The 13330-nt window shown below is 47.1% G+C and overlaps 1 protein-coding gene across 1 annotated transcript in view; it reads right to left on the minus strand.

The window, feature by feature from the left end:
• Positions 1–4229: 4229 nt before the first annotated feature.
• Positions 4230–13330, minus strand: part of CD96 (CD96 molecule) — a 29309-nt gene continuing 20208 nt past the window's right edge. Inside the window, exons 11-15 of the mRNA XM_057407413.1 lie at positions 10549–10626; positions 8219–8299; positions 7124–7213; positions 5945–6068; positions 4230–4388 (exon numbers count right to left, since the gene is read on the minus strand). Coding sequence (XP_057263396.1) covers positions 4280–4388; positions 5945–6068; positions 7124–7213; positions 8219–8299; positions 10549–10626 — 482 coding nt within the window. The 3' untranslated portion in view covers positions 4230–4279. The remainder of the gene's footprint in view (positions 4389–5944; positions 6069–7123; positions 7214–8218; positions 8300–10548; positions 10627–13330) is intronic.

Raw genomic sequence — 13330 nt, forward strand, 5'->3', positions numbered from 1 at the left:
GCTACTGCAATGCATGTTAAAAGGAGGCATGGTTCAGAGGCAGAAGGTCATTCAGGAGGAATAAGGCTTGGTGGGGTGGCTGTCAGGCATGCGAAGACCACAGCATCCTCTAAGCTCACAGCTGCTGAAGAGATGGAAGCCAGGCGGAGGCAGAGGGCACCCATCTGCCCCATGTACATCAATCAGGCCTGGGGCTGGCAGTCGTTCTCTGCCCGTGGTTAGCAGGACCCACACCACCTGGACACAGCCATCAGGAGCAAGAATTGGGGAGTGCTGGGTAAAGTCGCTCTCTTCGCCGAGTCCCAGCCCTGCAGCTGACTTCACAAGGCACATTAGTAACTGAAAACAACCACAGGACACAAACTGCTTGCTTCCATCCTCTCCCCACCCCCTGCAACAGTGTGCTGTCTCCCCAGAAGCAGATGAAGGTCACTTGCACACAGAACCCCTTTGCTGCTTAGCTCTCTGATGCGTTGCTTTTACAGCTGTGTCACGCACATATGAAAGCCCATATACAGCAGACGCAGCTTATTTCACAGTATTGCATCTGTGTTATGCGTGACCTCAGATTCTGACTCAGGTCTGCGTTACAGGTTTTACTGTATTACAGATTTGCATTTAGCATCACTGTGCTGGTTTGGGATGGGGTAGAGCTCATTGTCTTCATAGTAGCTGGTATGGGGATGTGTTTTGGGTTTGTGCTGCAAACAGTGCTGATAACACAGGGATGCTTTAGTTCCTGCGGTGATTACACAAAGCCAAGGCCTTTTCTACCTCTCACCCCACCCACGAGTGGCTGGGGTGCACATGAGGTTGGATGGGGGGGCACAGGTGGGACAGCTGACCCCACCTGACCACAGGGATATTCCACACCAGAAGGCATCATGTTCAGTATATAAAACCGGTGGAAAAAGGAAGGAAGAGTGGAATGTTGGGAGTGATGGTGTTTGTCTTCCCAAGTCACCGTTAACCTGTGATCGAATGCCTGCTTTCCCGCAGGTGGCTGAACCCCTGCCTGCCGATGGCAAGTGGGGAATGGATCCCTTGTTTTGTGCTGTGTATGTGTGTGACTTTTGCTTTACCTGTTACAACCGTCTTGATCCCGACCCAGGAGTTTCACCTTTGGATTCTCGCCCCCATCCCATAGGAAGGAGCGAGCAGCTGAGGGGGCTGAGCTGAGCTGCTCAGCTCTAAGCAGAGACTTGGTACAATAACCTTCTATCCCCATGCAGCAAGCTTCAAACACGTTACCCTTATAGAAGAGCTTTCCTGACACTCCCATAGTGTCGCTTCTGTCAGTCCCTGTCTTCACAGTTTTCAACACCTCAGGGGTAGTTTCCCTGGTGGCTTAAGCCACACTTGAGGAATCTGGTAACTTTATCTGGTCCAAGTTATTCCAGGATTGGAATAAGCACCCAAGTCCAAGCTGGGGGGGGGGTTAAACCTTCACACTGGGGCAGCTGATGCCCAAAATAATAGCTTTGGAGTTGTCTGTGGGGTTTTGTCCCGTTTAAGTTAAAGCAGGGGTAAATTTTGAGCCCAACCACAGTTCTTGGGTATGTTATGTGTTTATCCCAGCGAGCAGCAGGTGAAGCCAAACAGAAACACGAACTACCTTGTGCTCAATTCAGCTTCATTAAAATGAAAGGATGGAGACTGGGGCTGGCAGGTGGGGATTTTCCCTCCCTCTTTGCCCCCGGTCCCCCATGCTGCCCTCAGATGGAAGGGAGGGCAGGCATCCTCCTTGTCCCCATCCGTCAGCCCCGCTGCATCCCCCCCCACCAATCCCACCGCTCCGGGACACGGGGGGGCCGCGCTCGCCGCCGGCCGCGGTGCTGCGGCGCCACCTGCTGTTCATATTCGGGAGCGCAGCTGCTGCGCCAGCGGGTGCTTCCTCGGCGCGGGGGGAGCTCCAAGGAGGGATGCTCTGGAGAGGCTGGAAGTGGTCCTTCAGCCAGGCGGGAGTGGCCTGGAGGCCGCTCCGTGGCTGAGCCATGTTTGCGGGAGCAGCATCCTTTGGGACGGGTGGGGCGGGGAGCCGGGCGGAGCTCCTGGTGGCTCTCCTTGCAGCCAGGCTCTGTTAGCAAGTCGTGGGGTGTTCCCAAAGGCAAAACCTCAGTGCCAGAGGGAACATCTCCGACCTGAAGCAACCGTGGGGATTAAAATAGCCGAGATGATAAAATAACGCCACGTTGATGCTATGCTATGGAGTCTGCTATCGACCTCTAATGACAAGGAAGCAAGCTGTGCTCTCCGCATCCTTTCGAATATGGCTATCCAGCTTGCTTTTTTATCCTGACTTCTTTGTTCAAAAGCAGCAAGCTGCCTTCTTTTGCAGTGACTGAGAGCATGAAAAGTTAAACTACGTTGCTTCTACAAACCCATACAGACAAGAAGCACTCAAATTAATATTGAGCCTTCCCTGCATGCAGAGTCTGTACAGCTTTGTAGGGAGGAAGGTGTTTTCTGTTCAGCACAGATGTTCCCTTAGGGATGGATTTAGAACTGCTTATGCCATAAGGTAAATAATAGAACAAAATGCCTCTAAAAAGATCTGTCAGATCATTCTTTCCAGTAAGCCATTCATCCATCTGAAGTCCCAGGAAATACAGTGCTCCAAACCCTGATACTCATTGACCCGTGTTTAGCAGTAAATAAAGCAAAACCCAAACCAGAATACAAATTTTAAGCTTGACATGATTGCGTTTTAGTTGATTAACGTTAATTACAGAAATACCATCCTGTTAACAATACATGTCCCAACAAGCTCGGAGGGACGGTTTCTTGGCTGGCTGAAGGTAATGTAAGACCACACTGCTGCCAAAAGCACTGCTCCTGCGCCTTGCATTGGTGACCATATAGCTGCTGAACTGCCTACTACCCTAATCATGAGTGAAAGTGCAAGGGAGCACACAGCCCTGGCAGGATGGAATCACGAAATGGTTTGAGTTGGAAGGACATTAAGCTCATCCAGTTCTAAACCCCTGCCACGGGCAGGGACCCCTTCCACTAGAGCAGGTTGCCCAAAGCCCCTGTGTCCAACCTGGCCTTGAACACTGCCAGGGATGGGCCAGCCACAGCTTCTCTGGGCACCCTGTGCCAGCGCCTCAGCACCCTCATAGTGAAGAGTTTCTTCCTAATGTCTAATCTAAAACTATCATCTTTCAATTTAAAGCCATTACCCCTTGTCCTAGAACTACATGCCCTTGTAAAAAGTCCCTCTCCAGCTTCCTTGTAGGCACCGGAAGCTGCTATAGGGTATCACCAGAGCCTTCTCTTCTCCAGGGTGAACAAGCCCAAGTCTCTCAGCCTGTCTCCATAGGAGAGGTGCTCCAGCAACTCTTTGTGGCTTTGGGTAAGACTGGAGCATCCTTTCCATGGGCTTAAGGCACCTGGGAAACTACCCCTGAGGTTTGGAAAATGGGAAGATAACAAATGACAGAAGCTCATTCAGACCAAAGGAGAATACAATTATTATAGTCCTTTTTATTTTTCTTCACATGTATCATTGGTATAATTGCAGAAAAGCAGACTCAAGAGTGATAATTGTTTCAAAGGCACAGCACTTCCAAAAGGACCAGCATTTCCCATTATCTTTAGGGTCCTTATTCATTTCAGTCCTCAAGTCTCTGCTCCACGGGTCCAAAGTTGATCTTTCTTGCAACATCAACAACAGCAACTGGTTCGTCTTCACAAGCAGTCCCACCAGGCCTGCACCGTGGCCTTTCCCCTCCACACCATCCTGTGCTGCAACCCCATGATAAGAGATGCAGGCTCTTTCTTTGTGTGTAAGGTGCTGGTTCCGTTTGGTTTGGTTTCGCAGCGATACCAAATCCCATGTTGGTTCATATTTGTCAATATTTGCATAGCAAAACATGTAATAATTGTAAGAACGGCTCCTGTAGGTATCAAAACCCTTGTGTTAAACCACCGTTTCCCCTGTAATCGTGGTGCCCATATGGCAGAGCTGTCATCTCTATACACTTAGCAAAACAAAAGGCGGGTGGAGTGATGTGTTAATCTGTTCCCATTAACAAGACAGCAAATTCCCCCTTGATCCCGCAGCTCAAATGAAGCACATGTAATCTCAGGGTGACACTCACAACGGTGTTAATGTAATGCATGCATAGAGATAGACGGGATGAAATAAGTGTCCTCGGGAGCGCTCAGCTTCCAGCACTGATGTCGTTTAGGTGCTCTGCATCTTAATATGGGTCATTAACACCAAACTGTTTTAAAGACAAAGCCTTTTAATTGGGTCGGCCTTCTGTGGGCGATGCTACAGGCTTTCCAGCTCGTGGCAGGACGGGGGGGTCCCATCAGATTCCACCATGCAGGCATACTTTATGGGAGGCGGCGGTGGCTTGAAAGACGGAGGTCTGTCCATTCTGAAACGGAAGAGGAAAAAAAGCACTATCGAGCAAAAGCTGTATAAAAGACTGCTGCAAAACGTGCACGGGAGGAGGGAGGGGGACACTAAGTCGTTATAAGAGCACCTGACATTTGCTTTCGCATAGCATGACTCCCGTTTCTGCTCTATAGCCTCAGCGCACCTCCCGGTATTCATTTGGCTTCCTCAGCTCCCGCCTCCCAATTTTACTGTATTCATGCTTTAAAAGAGCAGACCGTGGTCCCGGTGAAGCATTCAAAACCCTTGCAGAGGGTTTTTTGTCGCTCACGCTGCTCTCTGAAGGCATATTTAAAGACTCAACTTTTCTTTTGTCAGTTTATAGGCCAAGTTAAAGAAAGGCCCCATCCCAAACCGGTGCAAAAATTAATCCCGTTTTTACCTTTGATATACAGGGTTTTTGCAGCCGCGTTTCAAAAGGGCTTTTTAGGACCGCAAATGAGTCATTAACACCGTGATTTTTCAAACATTTTAGTAATGCTAGTGAGATTAGAAATAATTGGCTCTCAGATACTGCTTTCATCAGTAGATCTCCGAGTGCTTTAGTAGGGAATTAAACTTTGGTAATAATTACAAACTCAATGCTTCTTTGGCTGGGATTAAGTTTTGGGTAGCCTACTTTCACATATATTATTCACAACCGAAATAGAGTTACCCTAGAAGCACAGTTTCATTAAAACATGTCCTCAAGTAACCATGCAGAAACAGAGAGCAAAAGCAGCTGGCAGGCAGGCTAATAGGAGTGGGGGGGCTCTGGGATAAAGAAATTGACTTGTATTCTTCCCTCATGCCCTGAAGCTGCACCGCAGCTCTTTCTTTATAGTTTGTTTTATAGATAACCCACGGAACAGATGAAAGGGCTGAGAACACTCAACATAAAAAGGACATGGAACTGTTGGAACAAGTCCAGAGGAGGCCACGAGGATGATCAGGGACTGGAGCACCTCCTGTATGAAGACAGGCTGAGGAAGCTGGGGCTGTTCAGCCTGGAGAAGAGAAGGCTGCGTGGAGACCTCAGAGCAGCTTCCAGTATCTGAAGGGGGGCTATAGGGATGCTGGGGAGGAACTCTTCATTAGGGACTGTAGTGATAGGACAAGGGGTAATGGGTTAAAACTTAAACAGGGGAAGTTTAGATTGGATACAAGGAGGAAACTCTTTACTGTGAGGGTGGTGAGGCACTGGAATGGGTTGCCTGGGGAGGTTGTGAATGCTCCATCCCTGGCAGTGTTCAAGGCCAGGCTGGATGAAGCCTTGGTTGAGATGGTTTAGTGTGAGGTGTCCCTGCCCACGGCAGGGGGGCTGGAAGTGGATGATCTTAAGGTCTTTTCCAACCCTGACTATTCTACGGTTCTAACACTCCATGTTTCCTACTGCTGTATGGCAAAATGTGGCAGTAGCATCCATGTACTTAAAGGCCTTGTGCAGGATGGATAATGTCAAGGGAAAATGTGTCAATCCAAACAGCTGGGTTAGAGTTTATGCTGTTCTCTGTGCCACCCCTCCTGCATCTGCAGTTCCCCCTTCCTTGTACTCACATCTCTTTTTGGTACTGACACCATTTCCTGATGCCCAAAGCTATCAGAAAGCTGCAGGAGAGGAGCAGGACAGCTACCACTGTTGGCCAGGAGAAGTGCTTGGCTTTCATGTTCATCACACCACCTGGAAGGGACACAAGAGACAGAGCTCAGCTGAATGTCCTCAGAGAGGAGGCAAATCTGGGCTTGCTGCCTACAGGCACAATGCTAGTGATGATACAGCCCCAAATCAACACTAGACTGTGAGGCTCCCAGGCTGAGGATCCCAAATCTGAGCATTGCAGCTCTGATTTATGGAATTAACCCGCTTTTCTTCCGACTGGCTTTGCGGGCTGATTTCAGCCAGCCATCCATTCACATGATGGGGTTGTTCAGGCAGAGGCTGGCAAGTGTTTCATCTGAAAATCAGTGCTTTTGTCTGCTTCTATGTGAGCTTCTTTAAGGGGAAGCACACTGACACCGAGCCCTGCTGAAACGTCTGGCTAAAGGCACAGCCACTTTTTGGTGTGGGATCTTGTTGATGGCACAACAACCCTGCCTCTCCCTTGCTGCCTCTCCTGCTTGGGATACCCCCACTTCTCCACAGCCGCCTTTGAAGGGTGCTGGTAGCTGAAAGAGGTACCCTCAGGATCCCAGCTATAAGGAGAAAGGAGAGGAGGAGCATGGACCTCCTTCAGCTGGCACTGAGGGTGCAGCAGTGGGCTGGTTTCCACAGAGGCCTGAAGCACAAGAGTCACTGGGTGATACCACCTCATTATCACCTCCCGTTGTGCTGGCATCACGACCCTTTGTAATGCTGCTCATGCTGGGATGTCACTCAGCCTGGGGCTTAGCCACAGGGGTAGCCAGCAATGTGGCTGGACACCAAGTCCACCACACTGCACGAGCCATTAGTGGCCCCTGGGGCATACGGAGTGTGACCGGCCAAATTTTGCTGCTGGAAGAAACCATGCACTGAGGCATCACTTGCGGATGCAGGGAGAAGGCAGCAATGCCAAAAGCCTGCAAGGACCCGCGGTGTGGGGACACAGCAGCTGTGACTCCTCTTTTCATCCCTTCTCCCTTCCTTGAGCTCCCCTGGTCAGCTGCACATGATGCTTCAGATCCTGCGCTCCTCTGCTTTTCTGACTTACTGCAACGGCATGCCGAAAGAAGAGGCTTTGTAGGATAATGTCTCACCAGTAGTACTGAGAGAACTGCTGGCCGTAAAGAAATCTTCCCCTCTGGTAACTGAAATTGGCTGGTCGGTGATGCTGAAGGACAGGTCACCTAGAAAGATACGGGCACAGAATACTTTTAGTAACTTATTTGGAGTTTTTTGTTGTTTGCTTTTTTATGTTTAAGTGAAGGTTGTGTTTCGAAGCCACTGTTATTCACCCTGGTGAAGGCTGGAAATCGAACTCCAGAATCAGGGTGTCAAAATTCTCTTGGCAAGAGTCTTATATTTTTGGCCTACAACCCTGTGTTAGCCAAAAATTGTGCTTTTATCAAATTAAATAATAGTAAAAGAAAGGAGAGGAGAGGAGAGGAGAGGAGAGGAGAGGAGAGAGGAGAGGAGAGGAGAGGAGAGGAGAAGAGGAGTGGAGAGGAGAGGAGAGGAGAGGAGAGGAGAGGAGAGGAGAGGAGAGGAGAGGAGAGGAGAGGAGGAGAGAAGAGGAGAGAAGAGAAGAGAAGAGAAGAGAAGAGAAGAGAAGAGAAGAGAAGAGAAGAGAAGAGAAGAGAAGAGAAGAGAAGAGAAAAGAAGAAAGAGAGAAAGAAAGAAGGAAAGGAGAGGAAAGGAAAGCGAAAAAGAAAGCAAGAAAGGAAAGAAAGGAAAGAAAGAAAGAGAAAGAGAGAAAGAGAAAGAGAAAGAAGAGAGAGAGAAAGAAAAGTATTAGAAAACACCCATTAAGATGTTCCAGCAACACAGCATTGTGCTGCACAGCAGTCTGGGTGAATGATAAGCTTTTTTACCTCTTTGATGGTAATGAAGAGCTAAAGATATTAAGTGGCTTAGTAGCAACACAAAGAGTATGCCTCTGCCATGACTGAGTGAAACCTCAGTCTCCTCTGTCAAGTACTGTGTCTGAACCACAAAAGTAATCACTCATCTGTTTGTAGACAGATACTTAGCCCTCCTTAATACAGCTAAGCTACCTATGTTTGAGATCAGTGCTGCCTAAGGATACATTCCTGTTTTTTCTAGCCATCTCTGTGTTTGCATCTTCCAAAATAATAGCTAAAAGATGCAATTAGACAATGGCACAGCATTTCCAGAGCTGCCATGGCACTTACGATACACCGGGGTTGTGTTCTTGGAGAAGCACGTGGCATTCCTGAGGCTTTGAGGGGATTCGGTGATGGAATCATTCAGATCTGTACAAAAAGAAATAATGCCCTTCAATTATCTTACAAGCCTGTACGTGATTGCTTCACTGGGCTCAACTGTGGCTATTTTATACCCTTCGCTTTTGTCTGACGCAAACAACAAATGAAATAACAAAGATACCTGAAAGGCTGTAGTATAATTGCTGATTTATAAATCCAAGAAAACTAAATCCACCATTTAAACAATGTAAATGAGTAATCAGAGACAGGAAAATCTCTTTCTTATGAGAGGCTGGTTCTGATCAAAATTGAGCACTCAAGTTTACATATATATATATATGTATGTATGTATATATGGATGGATGGATGAATGAATAGAAGGCTCCAGGGAGACCTTATAGCAGCCTTCCAGTACCTAAAAGGAGCCTCCAATAAAGCTGGAGAGGGACTTTTTACAAGGGTATGTAGTGACAGGACAAAGGGGAATGGCTTTAAACTGAAAGAGGATAGATTTTGATTACATACTAGGACCAAGTTTTTCACTATGAAGGTGGTGAGAAATTGGCACAGATTGCTCAAAGGAGTTGTGGATGCTTCATCCCTGCAAGTGTTCAAGGCCAGGATGGATGGGGCTTTGAGCAACCTGGTCTAGTGGAAAGTATCCCTGCCTGTGGCAGGGGGTTTAGAACTAGATGATCTTTGAAGTGTTTTCCAGCTCAAACCATTCTATCATGCTGTGTATGTAGGTATGTATGTATTAAAAAGCCCTGACAAAAATCAGTCCAATTTTAGGGCATTCTAAAAATTCACTGAGAATTTTGGTCATCAATTCAGTTCTTCTTTTCTCCTTGTTTATTAAGTGTTTATTTTTATGGGCACAAGCATGCTAGATCTGGCATCTTAAAGTTATATATAAAAAAGAGGATATAGACTTAGAGATCCCACAGCACAGCGCTCTATATAGCATGCTGATGAGCACTACTTGTTATAATTTACATAATGGCTCGTGTTAGAGCCTCTGAGGATTGAACTGATAATAGCAATCCCTGTTGTGGCCCTGGGAAAGCACAGGGACACATGCTAGTATGCCTCAGCGGGAACACTGGTGCCAGTGTGCTCTGAAATTACCCCCCAATTACAGCTGCCAGACTGAGGACCCTTCAAAGCCATGCCTCAGCTGGCAATCAGGCTATTGGGAAGCAACGGTAGGGATGTAGCCATAAGTGGTACAGGACTCAGTACCTCCTGTAAATAGCAGTGTAATTCAGCATGCTTTTAGCAAAAATTGCAACCAACAGGCTGTGCCGGGGTAGGATCGTGAAGCATTAGAAGTTGTCACAAGGTTTCAGTCTAAATGCGTGGTTGGGGGTTGTATGCAGGTAAATAAGCACTGGAGTGCTGCCAAAAATACAGTTGGAAAATGGAAAGCGGCTGCTACGCTTGTGCTTCAGCCGAAAGAAGACTGACAGACGAATACAAGAGTGCATTGACAAGCCCTGCCTGTTCCGAAAGCACAAAACCAGGGATGGTAAAGAAGAGAGTAACTTCCATCTTTCTGCTGCTGCGTGGAGATTTTCTAAAGGGAAAGATCAGCGGAAAAGTGTCCACCCCTGGGGTTTCCTTTATTGATTTATTGATCTTTAATGAGGCCGCCTTTCAACGTTCTATTCGCCAGCCTCTATTGCCCCACATTATCTCATTATTTCATTGCTGCGCGGTGATTTTATTTAGCTGCTCCTGTAATTCATTTCATCTATAGGCTGCCCTCAGTACTCACTGCATTTGCCTAGCAACTCTCTCCATTTCAATATTATCAAATTAAATATGTCCAATAAAACCAGGATTCTCTTCTGCGTTCCTCTTCTGCTGCCGCAAACCCTTGACAGCTTGGAAGAGTCAAGCCTTTATCTTCTAGCTCAGTGCAACTCCGCAGGGGAATTGCTTCTGTGAAATACTGGAAAGCCGGTACAGATTCCACCACCCGAATCTGACCTCTGCTCAGACACAACTTTTCTGTGTTTAGGAACAGCTTATGCATGGCGATGTGACAACTATCAACTAGCAGCTGAAAATAAGCACCGCAGAGCGAATGTGCTTGGCAAAGGCATCACAAACAGGACCACACAGAGCTGAGTACCCGCTGCTGTACTTTGAGCAAGATACTCCAGATGACTTTAGATTTGCAAGCCAACACTTGCTAAGTTGGTGCCACATTTGAACTTTGCAGCGCCCATAACTGGCTTCATAACTCCCCTGGTACAGTCCTACGAAACAAAGGAACTGCATCATCTACTCACATGCTGTTGTCAATCTCTCATTAAATGCTGTGGAGCTGGTATGGGTTTTTGTTTCTGCTGTAGGAATCAGTGCTCCTACTGAAAACACACAAGCTTGTAAACATTGCTGTAGAGGAACTTATTACTTGTCTTTCATTTTTCCCTCTTTCTTCCCTGTTTCCTGACTAATGAGGTCAGATGGTTGTAACCTACTACTTGCTATATTGGTTTCTCTCAGACAAGCACCATACAACTGTGTGTCTGTTTTGAAACCCTATCAATCACAAGCTAGAAACTCAAGAGGAGTTTGATGAGATGGATAAATAAACTTCGAGAAAACATATGGGGCATTTAAGCATGTACATTTGGATTTTAGCTGGGTTTCAGTTGAAACTCAGTAGTTCCAATCGCGATGGCTTGTTTTGACCTAAAGCCAGTGCAGTAACGAACAAACATAGGTAAATCAGAATTTAGACAGGGTTTCAGCACCTCCAATGAGACAAAACTGTTTTCCCAAACAGCAGAGAGAGCTTTTGAAGAAGTTAGTGTGCAGGAACACACCTGCAATACCTGGTGCCAAATGACAATTGATTTGCCAAGGGAAGCTGTGAATGCTCCATCCCTGGTGGTGTTCAAGGGCAGGTTGGCCAGAGCCTTGGGTGAGATGGTTCAGTGTGAGGTGTCCCTTCCCATGGCAGGGGGGTTGGAACTGGATGATCTTAAGGTCCTTTCCAACCCTGACTATTCTATGGTTCTATGACATATTCCATGAATCTGTTTTTGAAGCGCTAAGTATTCTAGGGCTCAGCTACCTGTTTGTCTGATATTCAAACACAAACAAATGGTAGTTAGCAAGTAGACCTCTATTTTTTCCCAAGAGGCCTTATTTCACATTTACTAAAAAGAGTCCACCTTTCCTAACATCTGTCTCATTTTTGGAGAAGTATCCTTAAGCCGTCTGAACAAATCTGAGAAGGTGAAACGCAGCTGTAACCCAGCACTTAAAGCCTGAGCATCTCTGAGCTCAGAGATGGAGATATGATGGAAGCTAAGTGAAGACCGGGCTGCAGTTTCAACAGCCTTGGTTTTGTCTCCATTCCTCCTTCTCCTGCCTATATCTGTGCACTCTTCCCTCATACCAATTCCCAGCTGTGTCTTGGATGTTCATTAAAGACTTGCAAAACAACAAGAACTGAACCAACCTCCTTTTTGCAATGGCAGACTCAGACTTAGCATCCTGACTCGGCTGCAGCCCAAACAGTCTGCTCAAGAAGCCGATGGTGGCACCAGCGTAGTAACCAACAGCACGCCAGAGAGGAGAAGCATTAACCCACAGTCAGCACACCACACCTGCCACACGTCAGGGCATTGGTTAAAAGGCAGTTGTTTCTTGGTCTATTCATAGAAGACAAACAGCTCTGCACCAGCTCACACTACAACTTTGACCTCGTACCTTCTCATCTAGTGAAGATACATAATCAAGTGAGGAGAATCCTCTCTGTTCATATTGCATATTTACAGCCTGTGTCATGACACTGTTTGCAGAAGGGATTTCTGTCTACTTGGACAAGCACTTTGTTTCCAGGCTGGGCAAATGTCTCTGCTTTGGGGATGGGGAAGACATCATGAGAATCAACAAGCCTTAATTTCAGTGCCTCTGCAATCTGTGTTGCTACCCTGTCATACCTCAATCTAGACCTAGCCTCTTCATGCACCAGGGTTTTACAATGAGTGATTCAGCTCCCAAACAGCACTCTGCTAGGGCAGGATGAAGCCTTTTGTTCAGCAGCTTCCTCCAGTTTGCCCCTCCCATTGCTCACTCAGCCCTGGGTAAATACTGCTATAGCGTCATGTAATGTAGGTTACTTTAAGTGGACGTTGCAGGGTTGCATTATACAGCTTAAGGAGGATGTTTGATGCCCCACGGGCTAGTGAAAGTTAGTCTGTTTGAAGAACAAGGCTGCTGCAAATACCAAGGGCCAAATCCGCTCCTGCCAGCTGCTGCCTCAGCGGCGAATCGTTTCTGAGCCGAAGATTTGATGCTGCTGTGGAGGGGAAGATGGGGTTTGACAAGGACTTGCCAAGTTGCATCTCCTGCGTGCTGCCGTTTCACACATGCTGTTTTGCATCCAGAATGGGGACGTGTGCCATGCCTGCTTTCATTCGGGCACGCACCTTGCTGCTCGTGGGCGCAGCTCCAATGCCCTTCTAACTCCTGCTTAAACCCACCCATTCCTCCAGGGATCAACAGCTGGGATTCAAAATGGAAAGAGACTTTAAAGGAAAAAGTGCTCCCAGCTCGATGCTGGGATCGGTGGGCATCAACCCTTTATTTTGGGATCAGAAGTCAGGAGGTTTGCAGCTTCACCTGCTCTCGACTCAGGCTGCTGCCACACTGCTGAGCATGTGCCAGCTGCTCCTGCACATACCTCTTGCTGGGGAAGCGAGGTTAAACCCTTCCAAGTACGTTACCGTGCCCTTCACCGGCCTCGGTGTCACCAGCCCAGGGAAGAAATCACTGTGTTGGGTCATCTGCTGTTAATATTTTGCATATTGGTGCTTTTCATTCTTATTCCTGTGCTCCATTATTTGGGTTGCACTGTTTCTACCTCTAATGTCACTTTATGTTTGTAGGGTATTTAATTGAAGAGATACATATAATAAGTAATCGAAATACATATATACACTCAATGTCTGTTCAACTTGCTCGAATTAATGCATATATCCTGAATGGAGCATTAGAAAAGATAAAATCACACAGCATTTTCTCATTTTTGGACTGTGGACTTCCTAGTGTATAATG

The sequence above is a fragment of the Pezoporus wallicus genome, unplaced genomic scaffold (genome assembly GCF_028554395.1).
Source record: "Pezoporus wallicus isolate ANWC-B61680 ecotype Strahan unplaced genomic scaffold, APGP_CSIRO_Pwel_v1 contig_13817, whole genome shotgun sequence".
NCBI lineage: Eukaryota > Metazoa > Chordata > Aves > Psittaciformes > Psittacidae > Pezoporus > Pezoporus wallicus.